Raw genomic sequence first — 21,568 nt, 5'->3', positions numbered from 1 at the left:
GGAGCTCGGGACTTGCCTTTGCCTTCCTCATTTGAAGGAAATCACTCTTAGCAGCACTGCAGTGTTGTTTGATGACAGCAGCCAGCTGATTAATGCTATTTTCCTCACTTTGACTCTTCTACAATATATGAGTAAATAATTTGAAGGATTCCTTGTTTTTTTTTTCTTTTTGCCTTTTTTTCCTTTTAGAGTTTTAGAGTTGGTTTAGTTTTTCTTTGACTATTTTATTAATTCTTAAAAGTTGTGTGTAGCCACTTCTTGGGCCTGTTAATACACTGCTGCAAGGAGGAGGAAGGCATAACGCAGCTTGGAAAGATCTCAATTGTGTAATAAAACCAGGGAGGGGGAAGAGCTCTAGCAGAAGGAAGGATATAGCTGAGTACAGCAAAGGTAATAACTCTTGGTGAGTAGGAAGGTACTGGAGGAACACTAGGAAGCCATCATGTTAGGTGTGAGAACCTTTCTGGAGTCTTGCATCCTGTCTTTTCCACTTGACCCTGTTTTATAAAACTGGGGGACTAAAACCTAATGTTTGTGATTTAAGTTTTTAGGCTGCCTAAAGAATTTCATGGAGTTTGAACTCCTCTGGTAGAAATTGTTAGTAATTTCCACCTCTCCCCACATGTGCATTGTCAGCAAGGGATGAGCGGGTCATAGTAAATCCTAGGTTGATCCATCGAAAGGTCAATCGACTTGCACATCAGTCTTTTGTGACGCTTATGCAGTGGTTGTGTACTTTACTGCTGGCTCTTAGGTTCCTGTACCGAGCTATGCTGATGACCTCAGTTACTGTCCCTTACCAGGAAAGGAGAAACAAACAGGATTCACTTAAAGCTCTTCAGTTCTAAACCATTAATTTCTTAAGGACTAATTAACTGGTTTTATTCACAAAGGAATTTCATTAGTTTGCCCCTTACCAGCAGAGGTCTGTAGCCCTGCACCTGAGCATAACAGACCATTTTATGTCTGGCTCACTCTGTCCGTTCAGTTCGTGCGTGTTTTTATTTATTACACAGTTGGATTTTTAGCCCAGATCCTTTGCCAGCTGAAGAAGGGGCTCAGTGATACATCAGACAGAAGAAACTGCTGCTTAAAAAAATAGTGTTCTTGGTAGCTTTTGTAAGATGATAGCAGAAAGAGCGGTAACTGCAAAAGTGCTTGGTGGAGCATGGCATCGATCACTGATATATAAATTAAATGGTTGTTTGCAGCAATCTGAGATGAACTTGACTTGCACTGGATGTGGTCACATAAGACGTTCAGTATAAGATAATATTCTAATGCTGTCATGTAGAATAAAACATGTAAGTGTGAGGGGTAAGGAGTATTGCATGCCACAGTTAGTAAAATCTGACTGTTGATTCCCTCAGTGTCCAGAAAATTACATTCTGTGTCCACACATGGTGGTAGAGAACCTTAGAGAAGTTGATTTTTTTTTCTAGCCACTTGCCTCAGTTAATTCTGTTATCATCTGGGGCACTTTAAAATATAAATACCTCAGTAATATTTACTGAACACTCTTCTATTGTTTCAACGCCCGTCAATCACTTTTGAGAACTGCATAAAAATAAATCGGGACTTTCTGCGCCGTGTTTTTTATACCTCGCAAACTTCCTGGAATCTATGAACACCCCCGTCTGTGGTGCATACTTGACTGCTGAACCATGTTAGTCGTTTGGAAAACTTGCTTAAGGAAATAAGCTTTGGTTCTCAGTACTCATTTCCTAAAGTAAAATCTAAATTTGAAACTGTTCTTAATTAATGTAAATTGCAGAACGATGGCCTCAGAAGAACAGGTCTGGCCAGTGCCAATGAAGGCAATTGGAGCACAAAACCTTTTGACGATGCCTGGAGGAGTGACCAAATCAGGATATCTTCATAAAAAAGGAGGCACCCAGCTGCAGATCTTGAAATGTAAGTTGAATGAGGTATTAACTAAATTAAATGTTCTAAATCCTTGCCTTTGGGGCCATAAACACATTTCCTGTTAACGAGCTCTTTTATGAAGGCAGTCTTCATCTCGCTTTGTATTGGATTATAATTTTATCGGAGTATTTGTATGAAAGACGTGTATTGAAAGAATTTGCTCAAATTATTTTGGAATTGTAAGTCTTAGATTATAAGTATTGTGGTTGAGTTTGTTGGGTTTGGTTTAATCTATTGTCAAGGCCTTCAGAAGTAAGATTAAGACAGAAACAGATGGGATATTTATCAACTTAGAATACTCTTTTCTGAAAGAAATTAGTGCTCAGCTTTTTCTACAGTTGATTATTTGATACTAGAAAAATATCTCTATCTCCTACTGACATTGTGAAGTGGAAATTTTTCACTGCTGAGATTAGGCTGTACTTAATAGCAGGAATTTTGGAATCAGAACCCATTTACTTGGAGAAAAGTTAAGACTTTGGATTTATTTATATTCTGTTAATTTGCTATACCTGTTTACAACTGAACTGTGTTTATACAACTAAGGGCAAAGATTACTGTCTGATAAAAGGAGGAGTGTTGGCACTCATCTAGCTTTAACAAAGAAAAAACCATTTTATTGCCAGCTTTATGTATTGCCACCTTTGAGAATAAAGAGATGCTATTATGATTTTGGGGTGAACATGAATATGTATTTGTAGCCTGTGGCTATGTTCCTCCCATCTTGTTTTGGGCTGCACTCTTATGTTAGCTTGTTTCTCCAGTAAAAAAAAAAAAAAAAAAAAAAAGCCCAGGTGGAGGTCAGCCTTGCCATCTTTTAGGTTTCTTTTGAAACTGTTTGACCAGCTGCCTCTCAAATGAGGGAAGCAAATACTGCCCTCAGTCCTGAAACTCTGCATGGAGTGCTGCATGCGACTGGTCACCAGCCAGCTGCCACTCAAATAGCTTGTGCCCTTTTGTAAAGATTTATAAAAGTAATTAGGACCTCTTAACTTGGGGAGGGTTACTGTGTAAGAACTGAGCAATGTACTGCCTTTGAATTTATATCTTGCTCACCTTTTTTCTTTATCTTTTCAGGGCCACTGAGATTCGTGATTATCCACGAGGGATGTATTTACTACTTTAAGAGCAGCACATCTGCATCTCCACAGGGTGCATTTTCTTTGAATGGTTACAACAGGTGAGTTCCACAGAACTTCCTTAACACCTAAGGGCCTTTTTCTTAACGGGGTGGAGGCTGCCTTTCGTTTTGAACAGGTAAATTCAATTGTGGCTGTTTGGATTAAGCAGTGGTCTCAGATTCCAAGAGATCTGTGTCTTTCAAACTGCATATATGATGTTTTCTGTACTTTGCAAGTGTATACCCTTAATCTTTTGTAATTTCTCTAGTAACGCTGTTAAATTTGCAACCATTGGAATGGGTTTGTGCTTGTTCCTTATTTAATGCAGGCTTTGCACACACAGGTAGATGTGGATTCTTCAAGACAAATGATCTTTGTTCTCTCGTGATTCAATGATCATCAAAAAAAACAGAAAGGAATCAGAAAGGAACACTTACAGATCTCCTGATTCAGTGACACTAATTGGTGTCAAAATTGAATCAGCTACAGGAGTGACAAATGAGAGAATGCACGTGCAAAAATGTCTGACTCATTCCACTACTAAATTCCACTCATTCCACACTAAATTTTAATATTTGCTTCTTGACTTGAAGACAAATACATGGCTTTCAAGTTAACTGGTACCATCAGGATGTTCCTGAGTACAGGAAGCCTACCTTCCATGAGAACCTTAGGAAATTGCTGTTGCAGCTGATGCTAAGAAAGGACTGATCAGATACAGAATGTAGAGAAATACCACGTTATTGGTCCTGCAGTTTTATTGTAGTTACATACACGTATGTTATCCTTGCACTGCATGATGTTCTCAAACTTGTGGGATAAAGAAGTCTCTTATTAGAATGGGAGGGCTTTTATGTGACCACAACAATGGCATATTTTCTGGGAATGTTGCTTAGGATATTATGGCTAAGAAAAAGTAAAGATGAAATTGTTTAAGCAACCTGTACTATAACTTGGCCACGATACTAGCTTCTGTAATCATGTTTATATAAAAAATGAGAAGGAATTTGTGAATGCTAGAGATATATCTATGTTTTAGCAACCTGTAGAGACTTTGGTTGGAATTGGGACCAGGTCATGGTTAGTGTTATGCACAGACATGAGTATTATTGAAAAAGAAATGAAAGAAACTCATTTATTGGACTGGGTGGTTGCGTGAGGCTATGTGAAAACAAGTTGCCCTAAGGTTCTCTAAACTTGTATTCTGGATGTTTCATTCAATAGCCTTTAAATGTTAAGAGTGGACAGCAGGTGAGAGAGTGCTGAGTTGTCCAGTGACTCAGAATGTGGGAAGCATTGCTGGCCCTCCCAGCTGTAGGATGGGTATTTCCTGTATTAACATCCCTGTTAGTCTTAAATTAGCAAGTGAAATAACTTGTAGTTCCTTTTGCGAATTTGTTTCAGGCTGGACAAATGCAGAAAACTACAGCATGCAATTTCAAATTGGAGTTGGGGTTCTAAAAAGATGCAACAGCTAATTCTGACAGAATTTTGCTCTTAGTGTCATCTACAGTGTTGATGGGATTTTATTTATTTATTTATTTATTTATTTATTTATTTATTTATTTCCAAAATAATGTATATTTTGATTTGGTACCTAACCAAAAGTCAACTGTCTTTTTAATTTCTGTAGGTTTACAAACCACCTTCTTTAAATAGGACTTACAGAAATCTTGTATTATGTAAGGAAATTAGCAAGTTAAAAAATTTAGGAACCAGAAAGAAAGTTCCAATAATGATTGTAAAAACCTAAATCAGATTTCTCTATGGTTTGTACTGAGTAATTCTTAGAAATTTTACTTTCAGATTGTCCACAGTCTTAATACTTTAGTCTCCTTATTTTTTTTCTAAAGCTTTATAGCATGCATTTCCAAATAGTTTTTTGTGTCTGAGAGGATAGAGCAGAAGTTTCTCATTTGAGCATCCCTGGGGGAAAAGTTTTAAAAAAAAATTTACCTTGTTTGTGGAAGAGATTGAATTAAACTTTAAAAAAAAATGTTAACTTTAAGCACGTGCATTGATCTAGTGTTGTAAGGTAGTACTTATAAGCCAGAAGTGGAAAAATTAAGTTAAATTTTAATATTAGCTCTCTTTGTTTTCTTGGAAAACCCATGTTGTCATTTCTTCTCTGCCTTTCTGAAATATGGATCACAGACACCCTAAATAGACATCATGCCATTGTGTGAAGCTTGTAAATTAACACAGGTCATTAAAACTGTTTACTGAACCAGTCAAAACATCTGTTTATATGTCTGTCTGGTGGTTTAGCCTTTTTTTCCTGTCAGCACTCTTGCGTTATCCTTTATAATGCTTTGAAAAGTACTACAAATGTGCATATTAGCATTTTGGTGGTGTTTTCTTGGGCTTGGGACTTATTTTCAGCCATAACTGGCAGGTAAAACTGCTTTCTGAGCTTTGTGACTTGCACAGCTGAATTAGCTTTACAGATTCGGACGTTTATATATTGGTTATTCTATTTCTCAGGGTTATGCGGGCAGCTGAGGAGACAACATCAAGCAACGTGTTTCCTTTCAAGTTAGTTCACATTAGCAAGAAGCACAGGACGTGGTTTTTTTCTGCTTCATCTGAAGATGAAAGAAAGGTACCTTTCTACTTCAAGGAAAATTAAAGCATAAAAGAAGAAACGAATCCTGACTTCCCTAAAATCTATATGAACTGGACATGCAGCTGTAACCCCAATCTGTATTTCTAGTTCTTTGGGCTCCTCTGAAAATCATGTCTGAAATTTTAACTGAATGAGAATTCCAGTGGTAATTTAGGGAATGGCTAAAAGTGGCATACTAGATGTCACCGTTTTCTTCACATTCCTGGTTTTACTTTTAGCTAATGAGTGAGTATTTGTGTTGTAAACCTATGATAAAATACAAAAACTGTTCAGTGAAATCTCCTACATAAGCAGACTGAACAAGTACACAGCTTTAGGAGTAACAGCTTGAAATTCACAGATCAAAACTCTTAATATTTTAATACATTCGTATAGGATTTTAGATAGTCAAAACATTTTGACTAGCAAGTCCTCTCAATACCTCTATAAAGTCATAAATATTTCACTTGCGCAGCCACTCTGGCCATGCAGAGGAAAGATACTGTGCATCTTTGTGTAATTATTTCAAGAATGATGTGTTAAACATTGTGGTTTCATTTATTTAGAATTGGATGCTATCCCTGAGGAGGGAAATTGATCACTACCATGATAAGAAAGAAACAATAACAGAATTCAGGTATGAAGCCTTAATCCTTATTTGCTTTTTTTCTCCCTTTCGTGCTAGCTCTTGATAGTGTTGGTTTTGTCTTTTGCACCTACAAGTTATTTACTGCCAAATAATAATGGGTGCAATAGGCCCCAACAATGAAAGGCCTACCTAGTAAAGAGTTAAAAGAGTACCAAGAGGAATATCAGTCTTTTTGCTAAGAGAAATTAAAACGCATAAAATAAAAATAAAAATAACAGCAGCAACATATTTGGCTGTTGCTACAGGATTAGATTGCTTCTGCTTTTCCAGTATTACTTCGCAGTGCTGCAGTCCTGCTAATGGATGTCTTTGTCTTTTCAAGACCTATAACGCAGTGATGCAAAAGGGATTGTCTTTTCTTTTGCAGTGACTCTGGTTCTGATGCAGACAGTTTCTACGGCTCAGTAGAACGTCCCATTGATATCAAGTATTCTCACCACTCAGCAGATAATGAAGGTGACAATTTTAGACACTTATAAATAAGAGCTGTTTGATTTTTCTTGTGGATTCTGCAGTATCCCATACCATTCCAGTAGCTTAAACAAACTTATCTGATCCAGTTTGCATCCGAGAACTATAAGTTCTTATTTTTACAAAGTGCATAGAATTGCTGTAATTTAATATCAAAACCAGTATAGTCTATGTTATAAAAGCATTAGTAAAAAATAAAGGGTGACTACAGAAATTCAGGCCTTGCAAGGTATCTGACCTCATATTAATACAATCTTTTTTTTTTTAATCTTAATTTTTTATTAAGACTGCATGTTGGAAAGTCTGTAGATATAGCAAAAAGATGAAACATTTGAGTATATCCGTAGGTTGTAGTGGAAGTCTTTGCTATAATTGATGCTAATGGAATATTATTGACAATAATTTAATATAATTATAATAGTAGGATGTTAGTCACTTAAAAGTATGTCCTAAGAACATCTTTTGACAATGTGGTAAGACCTTTTGGAGCTAGCTGCCTCCCGTATTGTCTGTAAAGTTGATTCACCTGTACTGCAAAAGAAGCAGTAATTCACATCAGGATGTTGTTCCATTTGTGTTGTAGTCTGCTTAGTATGAAGGAGAATTGCTCACCCTCCCAGTTCAGGAAGATCTCACATTAGGCATACAAATGGTCTACGTGAAGTGCATAGGATAACATTCTTTAAAGACTTTCAAACTGAGTAACTCTTTGAAGAAAAGCTCCAAGAATCTCATTCTTAGCAGAGTCTGTTTTCAGTTCAGTTTGATACCTGGTTGTTGCTGGAGCTGCTTCACAGTAAACAATTCTGGCTGAGTGTGTTTATTTTGTAATTAGAGATGAGGTTATTATAGGAAGCCTGTCAGATAGGTATTCCCAGTGTATTTCAACAGTTACCTTAGCCAAGAAACACAGTAAAATCCAGCATGAGAAGACTTGCCTAATGGTTCAGATAGTCCCTTTAAGTAGGCATTTTCCCATCTGCTCTCTTAGATTTCTGCCCCAAGGGCAGGGATGATTGGAGCAAGTACTCCTGTTTCCTGAAAGGAATTTCCTGACCCTTTTTCCTGACCAGGACAAAAAAAAAAAAAAAGTGGGAGCTTGATTCTTTAGGAAATCCGGTTTGATTGTTGCAAAGCAGAGGAAAACAGACTCATCAGCATTTTGTATAGAGTTGTGGTTTAGGACTTCAGTGTTTACGGGCTGGAAGGGATGTATACGGTGGGAATCACATTTGAAGAAGCTCAGAAAGGCTTCAAATAATGAAAATTAGAACAGCTAACTGATTTTATCAGAACCTGTCTTTTTTTTTTTTAATGTATTTCTTTGGGGAAATACTATGCAGTGTCCTTAAGGCTCCTCTCATAGCCAATGATGAGAAATTACTGCCTAGAAGTAGCATGCTTTTTATGTCTTGATTATCCTGCCTTCCAGTTAAAGGCAGCACTGAAATAATTTATTTGTTGTGATGCATCTTTCTGTTGCCAGATTAAGGCAAAACAACTACTTGTTTTGTAGATCATGAGGCTTGCTTAGGCATCCATGTTGCAACATCATAAATGTTTTTGTGATAGGGTTGCTTTTGGGTTGTTGTGTTTTTACTCTTCCAATTAGTTTTCCCAGTATGTCAGTTTGCAGCTGTGTCTCTGTAACCAATGTGATTTTTTTCTGAGGAAGGCTATGCCACTAGAAAGTTTCACCAGAAAGTGTACTTTCATTTGAAAGATGGAGGAAAATGTAATATGTGAGAGAGGTAGACTTTTTTTCCCATTTTTTTCCACCTTTTTTAATGAAAAATAGTTGTTAGAAAGCAATAAATATTCTTACTTGGTTCCAGTAGTACTTGTCAGAGTCTGACACGCTGAATTTTGTCTGCAGATTATGACCAGGAGGAAGAGGAAGAGTCTTACTTGCAACCAGATACTTCTGACATAGTGAAAGATGGTAAGTGATTTCTTTATTCCCTTCATCGAAGGCCCCACAAAAGGCCCGCAGCGAAGGTAATATTCACGTGGAATGCCAGATTGTGGTTTCAGTCATATCTAAAGCAATGCAGGTGGTAAAATAACCAAAGTAATGTATAGGTATCTGATCTTGAGAGAGATTAAAGATACTTCTGACGTTTTGAGAGGCCAAAAGGGCCTAGTAGTAGGAGTAACAATATACAGAAAGTGTTATGTACCTTTTAGGGCATGGTTTCTGGCAAGTCTCCTGCCGTGGAAAGACCTTTCTAAGGTCATCAGTCAGGAAGAGGGGTAATGCTGTTAGCGTAGTTTGTTCTTTATTTTTAAGAAAGGAAAAAATCTGTGCTAAGTTGACATAAGCCATGCCTGAATGAAATTGCAGGTGTTCACTACATGCAACGTTTCAGTTATGCTGAAAGCTGAATGTTTATCCAGCACTTCAGGAACTGTCAGATCAGGTGCTAATAATGTAATATTAAATCACATAAATAAACCTGAAGAGTCTTGTTTCTTGACACGTTGTATTTCCCCTCAAAATGCCACATTTTCTGGATGTTTCTTTGTGCAGATATCATGGTCCTGCCCCCAGCCTACCCACCTCCACCAGTTCCTCATGTCAGAAAAGCTGCCTACTCTGAATCAAGATCACAATCTTTTGCTGGCAAATCTGCTGGACCAGCACCGCCACCACCTCCTAAAAGAAGCCTACCTGACATCAAACCAGAGGATTTCTTCAGTGTGAGAGAACCCCGAACTGAATGTAATCTAAAGATTCAGTCCTCAAACTGGAGACCAAGTGAACAGCCACCCCCTGTGCCCCCTTTACCTCTTTTCAAAAAGCCTGCGTGTAGCAAAGAATCTTGCTCGCTGCCTCCAGAACCTCTGCCTCTATCGCACGTTCTCAACACTCCAGAAGGATGCGAGAAGCTAAAAACTCTAAACCTTTCACCACGAACTCCTCCTCCAGTGCCAAGCAGTAAACCCAAGTTGTCCCAGTTAACTGAAAGAACAGCAGAGAGCAAGGTGCCAAAAGAACACAGTAAACCTGGACTGTTTGTGCCACCAGTGCTTCCAAAGCCACCTGTGCCAGGCCACCAGCATCCCGGATTCAAACCGAGGCCAGAGAAGCCTTCAGGCCCCCAGTTACAGTAAGTACAAAAATAGAACCTACTGTCAAAGTTTCCACTGAGTTTACTTGTCAGATTCTTGTCAATGCATGTTGTTCTTCCCAGCACCATCCCTGTTATCCTCAGTGGCACGCTTGTTTGCCTAGGTATTTGCTATCTGGAAACTTTGCACTGAATTTCACTTCTGAAATTATTCAGAAAGAAACAGTCAACATTTTTTTTTTTTTTTTAATTACATGAATCTTTGTAGTCTGCTTTGAGGTGTGCTTTAGATTTAAAAGCCTTTGATCACAATGAATAAGAAACCTTCGTGTCACTGTCACTGAACCACAAAAACAATTTTAGGCTTCTTTGGAGACAGGAAATGTTTCATCTCATATTAAGGTCATCTTTAGTGCAAGGGATGTGGGACTGGTTATGGTGCTGAGGCAGATGGAAATATTTTTGCCCATTGGATCATTCACCTTTAAAGAAGAAATAAAAAAACAAAAAACAAACAAACAAAAAAAAAAAAAAAACAACCCTCTTTAAAGGCAGCACAAGAAAGAGATTCATTTACTAGAGTGGATCCAGCCACCAAGATGTCTGATGGGCTGTAGCGCGTAATATGTGAGGAGAGGCTGGGAGAACTTGCTGAGTTCAACCTTTAGGAAGGTGTCACTGCTCTCTACAACTACTTAATGGGGGGATGGAGAAGACAGAGCAAGACCTCAGAGATCTGCAGGGATAGGATAAGAGGCAACAGACAAAAATCATGGGAAATTAGGTAGATATCAGGAAAAGCTTTTCACCTTGTGGATGGTCAACTTGGAGAGGCTGTGCAATTTCCAACCTTGGAGATACCTGACTGGACACAGTGAGCTATTTGGACCTGCTTTGAACAAGAGCTTGGACTAAATGATACAATTTAGGTTGAAAGATGTCCCTTACACCTAAATTATTCTGTAGTTCTAGGGCTGGCAAGTCCTAAACTGAAATTTCCTCTTTAACTCGAGTTTTATTAGCCCCTCAGTTTTGTGTATATTTGTTCTGCTTGCATGAGGAGATGTCCTTCAGTTTTGGTTTTGTTTCTGCCAGGAGATCACCACCAGATGGGCAGAGTTTTAGAAGCTTCTCATTTGAAAAGCCAGCAGTGCCCTCCAAGCCAAACCAAGCGAGTGATGATTCTGACGGTGACTACGAAAAAGTAAGATCAAGCAGACGATCTGTTCTCAAAAGGCTGATTTTCTTGCTTTCTTTGGGGTGGCTTGGGGCATATTTCAGGAGAAAAAAGAGCCTTCTGAAAACACAATGCTGCTTGGTTCTCAGCTTTAAGGAATGCCTCGATAAATTCTGCATTCTAATGTTTGATGTAAAGGAGTAAGAAGCATGAAGTAAAGACTAAAGCACCATTAACTAATTCAGATACTGATGGCTGTAGCTTATCTGCGTAGTGTATTGTTAGTACTTTGTATTTTCATTGGCCTGTGCAGAGATTTACTTTCTTTGTATTTTCCTACAGGTTGGGCTGCCTACTTCAGTATTTCTTAATACCTCTGAATCCTTCGAAGTTGAAAGGTAGATGTGACTTTTAGAACACTTGCCTAAAGTCCTACAAATCCTGCACTGAACAGTAGTCCAAAAATAACTTTGAGATCAGTAACTTCTGTTTAAAACACAGGAAAAGTATTTGAATTACTTTAATATGGAAATTACTTTCTGGGGGAGTTAGGTCAGTCCTCATGTATCAGTTGAGAATACAGAATAATTGCAAAATGATTTTATTCCATCTGGAAATGGCTGTTCTGCCAGGATGAATGGGACAGAAAGCACAGGAAAGTCTGTGCTGCTTTGCTGATTCAGATGCTAGAACAGTAAAATTCTATCAGATATGATATACTATGAATTATTATAACTGAAAACAGAGATTTTCAATAAGAATTACAAGAACTACACACCTTAATTATCTGATTCAGAAAATGCTAACATACGTAATTGCTGTATTATTTTTAGGACATTCAAAGCTACTAGCCCAAGGGGACAGCCACAAAATGGATTATACTGCATTAGGAACTCATCTACAAAGGCTGGAAAGGTAACTTGCAATTGCTGAATCTACCCTCTAAAAGCTTTTTTTTGAGTTAGAGATGCAGCATCTTTTATATGGTGAAAGCACTTAACAACTTAGATGTGCTCTTTCCTTAATGAAGGAAAATCTGAGACTCTGTCATAACTTGAGTGAATTTTTTATTCCTTAATAATGCATTGACTTGGAAGAGATTATCAGCAGAACTGATTATCTTGCATTTTTCTTTAAGGTATTGGTTGTATGGGATCAATCAGCAGAAAAAGTGAGAAACTACAGAATATTTGAAAAGGTTCGTAGCTCCGCTAAAAATGCACTTCTTGTGTATGTGTATCTACGTATGAATCTCATGTGTCTACGTGTATAGCAAGTCAAAGGTGAAACTTCTTCCCATTCCTAAAAGTTAAAATAAGCTGATCTACAAATATTTGTTTTAGGATGAGAGTTTGAGTACTCAGATCTGGGCCTTCCAATTGCCATACTGTACAAAAGACAAAGTAGCTGCAGATGTCCAAATCTAAACTTCAGCTTGTCAAATTCTAAAGGAATTACTATTAAATTTTTGAGTTTAATTTGGACTTATTTAAGTGACAAGCTTGCAAAGCAGCAGCTTGTCTGAACAAAGTTCTGATAATGACTTTTTGGTGGTGGCTGTTTTTGTTTGTTTGTTTTTACCACTGAATAGGAAACTACTGCTAATGACTGCATATGTTTTTGTTGTACAACAGGAAAGCAAGTTTTACCTGGATGCAGACATCATGTTTCTGAACATGGGGAGTCTGGTTGAATACTACAGCACTCACGTCTTACCTAGTCATGACAGCCTGATTCTTCGGTGTCCTTACGGTTACTCTAAACCAAGGTGATGCGGCTGGTGTAATTCACTGATGCAGAGGAAAACCAGGTTCCTTACTGCCCTTGAATTAAGTGTGGGCTCCTACCACTTCTGGACTTCCTGTTGTTTGCACACAAAAACTGAGTCCGTTTCAACCACTTGTTCTCACATGAACTAGGACTCCATTTAATGAACTCTTTAAAACTTTGCAATCCAGATCAGTGGATTTGATGATGACCACTTTGAGAAAGATCTCAACTGACTTTTCTGTGAAGTCTGTCCAGGACTCATAAATCTTTTCTAAAACTGCTGCTATTACTAATCTCCTTGGAATGTGGAGGAGAACAATGTCCACATGAACAAAGAAGTGTTGTGAACGCAACCCATGTGGAAACAAGAAACTTCTGAAAGTACATCAGAATTCATTTTTGACGGGGAATACTAATATTCTGACTTGAAGGTATTATTCCTTAAGTCAGCACTGGTGCTTAACTGAGAGGTTTTTTTTTGTATTACTTGTATAGTTGATGCGTAAATAATGAGTCTTTTGTGCAAATAATTTGGTTTACTACAGGTAAAGATGATTAGGAAATGCATGCGGCTTTATTTAAGCCACCTCATACCTAAATGTAACTTCTGATTACAGTGTCTGCAGTAATCAATTGGGGAACTATCCAACTGATATGCTTATGGTATCCCACTTCCTACTTAATTGTGAACACTTGAGATAGGCTTGGAATAATATTGGTTTGGCTTTATGGGAGTCCCATTCCTTACATCTGAACCAGAAAGGAAGATGCATAATATGGCTGTAAGAGAGAGAAAATATCACTCGGCAGTTTGTAGTCGTGTGGAAAAATAAAAGTTTTTAACTTGCTATCAGCACTATCAAGTGATAGGTGTTAGCAGGGTGCTTGTAATTTTAATTCCCCAATACTCTGGGGACAGGTGGTCTTAAAAACAAAGCTTGATAGTCATGCTGAAATTGCCCTACTTCTGAATTTTAATAAAGAAGAGTAAGCTGTTTTAATGACCTGTGAAAATAACTTTGTTAATTCAAAAGGATTGTAAAAATGATCTTATTTCCAAATAAAGCAAGTTTGAGACTTGCTTTAAAAAAATGCTGTCAATCATAAAACAGGAGTTTGAGACTTGCTTTAAAAAATGCTGTCAATCATAAAACAGGAGAAGTTATCTGGTTTCTGTCAGTCTGAATCCAGATGCATAAAATTCACTTTTCTGTTACCTTTACAAAGTCTATACAAGGCGGTTTTGATCTCGTTACAATTAAATGGTCACAGCTTAAAAAACATAAAATTTTTACCGACTTTTTGTTTATGAAAACAATAAAATAGAATTTAATCCCTAAGGGATTTTTTGTAATAAGATGTAATAGTAGGATACACAGAGCCAGCAGTTGTTGCCTTGGTTCCTATCTTTTGTCTGAGACAGACATACACGATATCAGTCGTATGATTTCTGCTCCCATGATAATAGGTTTTGTGAGCATCAATTAAAGAATGTGCAGTACTTAAATTTCAGATCATTGGATATTTATAATTTGTAGTTCTATTCAATGAGTATTCCTGTGGTTCACTGCTCTGATGTGATCCATTCTGTAAAGTAGGCTCAGCGTACAAAGCACATAAAAAATGTTGGCTTTTTAAAATGTGTATAACTGTATTTTAGGCAAGTTCTAGTTTCTTACAGTATTTGTAAGTACTGTTTACAAAGTAAATTGTTCTCTTTCTGAGAATAACTGACTTCACTGCATTGTGACAGTCATAATTATATCTTTGGGTCCTGATTCAGGTATTTAAATTTTTTTGCAATCAGATACTCTCAAGATTTTTCAACTGTAAAAATACCTATGTAATCCAGTACATATAAAACATAACACTGTCTTTACCTGTATAATAGAAGACTTGCAAATATGTAAATGTTAATTTCCTTTTTTATACAAATGTATGTATTTCTGAAGTGGATAAATTTCTAATGCCAATTCACCTAATTTTGTGCAGTCTGATTGAACTTCACGGGTATGTGTTCTAATATTCTTGCTTGTAATTGCGGTAAACAGAAGACAATTTGTTTTCAGCCCTCTTGAAACAACTCTTTGTGCAAGCAACACTATGAGAAATGGGGCATTCTGGTCCTCAGTGTGGCTGGGGGTGGAAATTAGCCGTTTATCATTCATTTTATCTATGGACACAAAGTGCAGGTATGACCTGCAAAAAAGGCCTCGAAGAGGAACATTCTCCAAAGGACTTCCTCAGCAGCTTGCATTTCCCAGCACCTAACAGCCCTTCTGTTCACAAACATCTGTGGTATCTCCAGAATCCAAGGTAGGCAGTACCGGTAGGGACATATTAGGTTATTCCTGCATCCTTCCAGATACTGGTAGAAGAGTTCCAAACAAATCTGAAATCACTTATGCTCTCTTCTGAATCCTTTTGCTCCTACATATTTTTCTAGTCCGTTTTGTGAAGAATTAGATGAAGTTTCTGGTGTTTGTAGGAAGGAAAAGCACAGCTAGAGCATGTGGCTCAGGGTCTGTCTCTTAATAGCCTGTTTTGCCTCTTTTCTACACCACAAATCAGCTTCTTGCATATATATATATATATATATATATATATATATATATATATAATATATATCTATACACACATAAACACACACACACACTGCAAGCTCCATATCTTTAAAATAGTTTGGGGAGGAGCATCAAAGCAGTAGTTGGTCATGCCAAGAAATGCAGTTTGTGAGTTTGGTAACACGCAAGTTGAAATAGTTTATACTAGTTTTAGAAAAAGTCTTGCCTTTTCTATCAAAACTTCCAAGAAAGTTTTTTAAGTGATAACTGCGGGGGAGTTACTTTTCGAGGGGAAAAAAATTAATGTGGTTTGGAAAATACAGTTTTAAACAAGGAACTGGCAATCAATGTAGCATAATCATAGGGACAAAAAAAAGGGAATCTGGTATCGAGAATTTTCCTATGAAAATGCAGGTGCTACATCCTGCTGTTCTGTGTCAGCAGCTTGGCACCCATCTCCTAGCTCAGAACGTAACAGTTTGTACAGGCATGTAAATAAGCAATGAGAGTATTCGTGCCCTCAGGTTCCTCATGCTTTGGGGAAGTTCCAAAGGACTGAAGATTTCCGAAGCTTTGAGTGTAATTAGTTTGAATTTGGTGACATCTGCTGGTCAGCCTGTTCCGTGCAGGAGCCCCAGCACCAGGAATACAGCTACAAAATGCATATAGAAGGCGGTTGGGTAGAAATCATTCCTAAATGACTTTGGATAGAAGCTAGAGATTAAACCTTAACTTCAGGCAAAAACTTGATGAGACAGGTCTTTGAAGTTTAAGACATCTTTTGGCTCATGTTTCTTACATAAGTAGCAATGTTCTTTGGCAAAATTACTCATCTGAATGTCTTTTAATCTTGATGATGACAAAATTAATTGTATTTTATATTCCTGTGTTTAAATTACTCTTAAAAAAACTACTTTGAGGTAGAATTTACATAATGTTAGACATCTGAGCACTTAAATTCTTGGCATCATGAGGCACTGAAGAGTTGTTCTGAACATTAAATACTTCATCTAGCAGCAGCAAAGTGTGTGATGTAATAGTTTGTATCTTACTAAGCAGCCAACTTCTTGCAGTAATTTTTTTTGAGCAATAGGAGCACTTGAGATGACCATGATTACAGCCTCTTAAATAGGTTCTGGTATGAAACAAACAAACAAACCTCAATTTACCTCTTAAATACCAAATAATAAATGCTATTAAAACTATCACAAACTAGATAGCATTTGAGTTCACTTTAGCACTTCAGTTTGCCAAATATTAAAGATCAGTGAGCTTAGAGTCTGTAGCAAGTCTTGTAGCAGTCAACCCCCAGATCCACTCCCCCAGGATTTCCACTCCTGTAGCTTAAATGCAGGATAGTCATTGCTATCTCCCATCTGTACCTCATTCCTTAGCATATATTTACTAGGGAAGCAATTAATCCAGTCTCTCAGGTTTATGACATGCATGGCCACGCAAAAATTGTTTTTAATGTAGTCTTACTTCCATATAACTCAAAGTTATTTTGTACAAAAATGACAGTAATTATTGTCTGTAGGATTAGATCTCTGGACATATATGGGACGATGAAAAAAAGGTAAAAGTGTCTAACCCTTGTTTGAGTGAGTGCTTCACTTTTTATCAGCCACGTCATATTAGCTCCCTCGGTGTACCACCTGAATCCAACTGGTTCCTGTAGTGGAAGGCCGATGTGCACTTAAATTCCGACCTTGCAAGCTTTTTGGCATGGCCAGAGTTTTGCAATTGAAGGCCAGTAGCGAGCCTTCAGGATACCCCAAGAGCACAGAAAAAAGAACAGTCTATTCTATGGGAACAGGGCTTTCCTACAGGACAAATAAGGGAACATGTTCCAGGTGTGGGCTCCCAAGCTGTCTGTTTCGGGCCTCAGTGATTCTGCTGTGCTTTGATTTATGTTGCGCTAGCATTCATACTCATTTTTCCAAGTAAATGCCAGCCACACCCTAACCGTGGGGATGCTGCTGAGAATGTGCCTTTTGGAAATTAAATGGGATACAAAGGAATTCAACATTTGTTATTCTAACATTACAAAGCTTCTTCCAAGATTAATTTTCTCCTGTATATAATAAGAATAATTACCTAATAATTTAAAATAATTTTCGCATGTTTCTAAGCCCTTTTCACTACTTTGAACTTGCCCTGTTACCTTTTTTTTTTTTTGGTCCTTTCTTTGTTTTATTCTCCTTGGTCTGTTTATAGGTACTAGCTCTTCAGAAGGTATAGCTTCTGTTTGTGGCACTTCTGCTACTAGTGTATGAGAGTAACTAAAAAGAACTTCAGCAGTGTTAGTAACGCTAGAATTAGTATAGAAGCAACCTGTAATGAACGTATGTCTACGTAAGGCATGTGATGCTTATGCAGTCAAGAGACATTGCAATTAAAAGACTCGGCTTTACTTGGAAAAGCATTTTGGAAAAACAAACACAGACCTCTGTAAAGAGTGTTGTAGCATTATTAAAAGAGAAAGCTGCTTGCTTGCTTTCCTTTTGGCTAAAACAATCACTGTACTTTTACTCCCTTCTCTTTTGTTATCACAGAAGTGGTATTAAGAAGCTTGTGCAATAACACAAACTGTTATTAACTAGCTTGAACCACAAGGATAGATTTATATTTAATCTGAATAGTGTATAAACATTCTCCTATTCCACCCTGAATAGAAAGTCAATATTTTTCAAACTTAAGACCAACTTGGGCCTCTCAGTTTAATAGGTTGTATGAAAAAACTGGCTGCTCCGCCTTTTCCCCATCTGGTGCTTCAGTTCTGGTTTTTATTTTTCAGTTCCAGTAAACCTCTGATGTGATTTTGTTTGGTTATGGAAGGAGATGAAAGTAGACCAGAACACATTTTTCTTTCTCTACGTAGTTGTTCCATCAAATGTTTCTCAGGTATATATATATACACCTTAAAGATTGTTTCCATTTTCAAATCCTCAGGAAAATTCTCCTTCCTTACATAAATGAGTAAAAATAAACTCCCTCCTATAAAGAGCAGAATTGCAGCCAGGACAAAAAGAAACTTTCTAATAGTGCTTTTGGCATAAGCTTACCTACAGTGACCAACTTTAGTAAAACCACACATAAGCCGTGACATATTATTAATACTGCTCTACACAGCTGAAATCATTTTTTAAAAGGCATTTAAGCTCAGGAGTTTATAAGAAAAATTCCCCCTAAGCTTTTCAGTAGTAATGTTACGTGTGCAGAGGCTCGCTTGTACCAGCACCAGAAGAGTCCCACATGTCAGTGAGACTAAACGCCCTTCAAGGGCAGCTCTTGGGGTGTTTTGCAAAGGTAATTGGTGTTTGTCTACGGCCACCCGCCCTCTGCTTCAAGTCTTGCATGGCTGAGCAGGGACTGCCTTTCACTTTGCCAGCGTCTCTCAAATAAGTTTCAAGATTAAGGCTTTCTTTTGAAGGCCCTTGAAAAAACTCACAATGAATTCATACCCAAGCATTGCTTATTTAGAGGAACCGGACCTTTGTCCAGGAACTGTGGTAAAAGGTCTGCATGAGACAAAAACCAGTAACCAGAGTAGGCAAGCAAGCCCTGTCCAGAAATGCCCCCGAAATGACTGGCAGAAATGAATAATTCAAGCAGGCCAAGAGGGAAGGATAGATTTTGATACTGTCACTCCCACTTTATGGGTAAGAAAACCAACCTAAGACTGCTTCCACGGGAAGGGCTGCACCCCACATAAAGGAACAAATAAATGCCAGATGGTTGACATCAACCAAGTACCAGACTACCAGACTTCTCACAGGTTAGTGGTTTGAGCATCAAGGAGTGGTAATGCCAAGGTGAAGAGCTGCACGGAAATAACTGCAGTATTATTTTTCTGATACCTAGTAATGCCAAACCAAAATAACTTGTAAATCAATACAATTGCATTGATTTTTTTTTTTATTTTATTTTTATTTTAGACTGGATGACCTGCTGCAGTCTAGCACTGCTGATGCCTGAGGCTGCTAGGGGTAACAACAGGCTGCAGAGGAATCAGCAACTGCTAAGTCTGTACCACACAACCAGTATCATGTTCTAATGCTTCTGGTGGGAATGCTGTACTGCCTGTAAATACGTGGTGTTCTTTTTCTGTTTTTTTTTGTTTGGTTGGTTTTTTTTTTTTTTTTTTTTTTGATGGCCCAGTAAGCAGAGATGCACACACCAAAGGCAAGGCTACAAGTAATGAGCTTGTCTTGGTCATTAAGAGGGGTCACACCCATCTTAAATATTGCAAACACCAAAACTAACAACACTATGTGGTTCCTATTATTGTACCCTTTGTTGTACCTGTAATGCTGTAAAACAAATGGGTAAGAGTTACCAACAACAGACAAGTTTTTCATGTCTAAAATGTCTAAAATTGCTTTTTTAGATTTCCCTTGATGCTGTAGTTCAGCAGTACTGCATACTGATCTAGTACGCAGAGCATGGATGTGCCCTCCCTCACACTTGTATCTCCCGTAACCCTACCTTTGCTTCTGCACCAGCACTGACTTCCTGGCATCTGGGCAGGCAGCAGCTCAGGAACCTGGTCAGGACAAAAACAGAATTAGTGACTTTAATAGCCTCGTGTATCAGCTGTAGCAGCCTCAGGCTTCAAAGTGAGCCGGCTGAGTCAGCTGATTGAGCAGGAAGCTGATTGTGCCCCCTCACCCCCCAATTTTTCCATTGGGTGAATTTTTCCAACCAGATGAAACGATATATTCTCTGTCCTCATGGGGTATGATGCAAGCTGCAGAGGGGATGCTGGAAGGGGAGAGCAGGAGCGGTGACCTTGGGCAGGTCAGAGGGTAGCACAGCACAAGAGAACCACTAGATCGAACATATAATGATAAAACTCATCCTTCCATCAGCCTAAGCTGCCTGTGACACATCACCCTGTAGTTCTAGAAACACTTGAAGCCAGCACTGCTAACAAAAGAAATGATCCTGCCCTCTCCCTGTCCCTGGGCACTGCATCTGACCTCTACGCCACCTTCCTTCTTGGCACTCATGTACTTGTAGCCATGCAATGAACTGGAAAGTAAAACCATTAATTTTAAAACAAAACTGGATTTTTTTGCTGAGTAAGTTTTGATATGGATCAGTTCTCCCATTTACTTTACTAGACTAAAAGAAAAAGTGCTTTATGTGTTAAATGCTATGGTGTGCAAAGGAAAAAAAGAGGTAAACGAGATGCCAAGATGAAGGGGAGTGTTGATATATGGTCATCTACATGTCACGGGGAAAATGATGCCTGAGGCATGTGGCTGAACCATGCAGGTACAGAGCAACTCCCATCTCGTTGATTTGACTTTGAACGGGGATAAGAGGATGGCATCTTGTACGTAAACTCTTCTACTCAGTCCAACTAGACTTAATACCAGATAAGTGAAGTGAGTTTACTTAACATTTTGGGTTTACAGCAACAGTTCTATCAAAAAAAAAATTTCAAAAATTAGACATGATTTTCTAATTATTAGTAATTACACCATTACCTGTTCTACTGTGAAGTGTTTTGATTAGGCAGACCTGCATCCAGCAGTGTCTTGCTGTCAAGATTTGCAGTAATTATTGCCCGCTTTGCAACTAATCCACCATTTGCCTTGATGGAGTTCACATACCAGTTCACATATACGTCTACTGCCTGCTTTTCTATTATAAACTGCAAACAAACGAAGATTAATTGCCAGAAAGTGCAAACTGAGGAAGAAGGGTGCCTTTCCTCAGTGGAGGTGGTGGGAATAGGCTTGATTCCTTCCATGTTTCAAGGGAGAGATGTTTATGGCTCTGCACCCATCAGGTTCTGCTAGCAGGAGCCTATTTTTCCTCTGATCATGTGGATAACTTGGGGTGGGGGGTAAAAAGAACTGACGAAAAGAGTTTTAATGACTCCCAGCTTGTCACTAAAACCTGATGTGTTGGGTCTGTCTGAGCTGGAGTCACCTCTTCCCTGCAGCAGCCCACACAGTGCTGTGTGGTACAGTTCTATAATATGCACTTTCTAAAAAGAAGTATCAGGCAACAACCTTAAAATTATAATAAAATGATTGTAAAGATGTTCAGAAACTAAAGACAGCTAACAAGCAAACCTTAAAATCTGTGGGTTTATCTGCAGGAGTAACAAAATTTGGGTTTATGTTACACACCCAGCTCCACGGAGAATTTAGAAAGCCTGGAAGGTTGATTTAGGAAGATCTGATTGGGCGTTCAACAT

General features: G+C 38.2%; 1 protein-coding gene across 6 annotated transcripts in view; it reads left to right on the top strand.

Moving 5' to 3' along the window:
* The window catches only part of SH3BP2 (SH3 domain binding protein 2), a 54,118-nt gene extending 39,351 nt beyond the window's left edge, over positions 1 to 14,767 (top strand). For 5 of the 6 annotated variants that reach the window (XM_072037817.1, XM_027455635.3, XM_038178237.2 and 2 more), the window contains 12 exons: positions 1,775 to 1,914; positions 3,004 to 3,106; positions 5,532 to 5,649; positions 6,219 to 6,289; positions 6,669 to 6,757; positions 8,649 to 8,714; positions 9,303 to 9,882; positions 10,939 to 11,047; positions 11,363 to 11,418; positions 11,854 to 11,935; positions 12,159 to 12,218; positions 12,655 to 14,767. In XM_072037817.1, the coding sequence (XP_071893918.1) occupies positions 1,779 to 1,914; positions 3,004 to 3,106; positions 5,532 to 5,649; positions 6,219 to 6,289; positions 6,669 to 6,757; positions 8,649 to 8,714; positions 9,303 to 9,882; positions 10,939 to 11,047; positions 11,363 to 11,418; positions 11,854 to 11,935; positions 12,159 to 12,218; positions 12,655 to 12,792 (1,608 nt within the window). In that variant the 5' untranslated portion in view covers positions 1,775 to 1,778 and the 3' untranslated portion in view covers positions 12,793 to 14,767. The remainder of the gene's footprint in view (positions 1 to 1,774; positions 1,915 to 3,003; positions 3,107 to 5,531; positions 5,650 to 6,218; positions 6,290 to 6,668; positions 6,758 to 8,648; positions 8,715 to 9,302; positions 9,883 to 10,938; positions 11,048 to 11,362; positions 11,419 to 11,853; positions 11,936 to 12,158; positions 12,219 to 12,654) is intronic. The other variant, XM_005016166.6, reaches the window with a different exon arrangement.
* The last annotated feature ends 6,801 nt before the right edge of the window (positions 14,768 to 21,568 follow it).

Source organism: Anas platyrhynchos, chromosome 4 (genome assembly GCF_047663525.1).
Source record: "Anas platyrhynchos isolate ZD024472 breed Pekin duck chromosome 4, IASCAAS_PekinDuck_T2T, whole genome shotgun sequence".
Lineage (NCBI taxonomy): Eukaryota > Metazoa > Chordata > Aves > Anseriformes > Anatidae > Anas > Anas platyrhynchos.
This window is presented reverse-complemented; position numbering and strand designations above follow the sequence as displayed.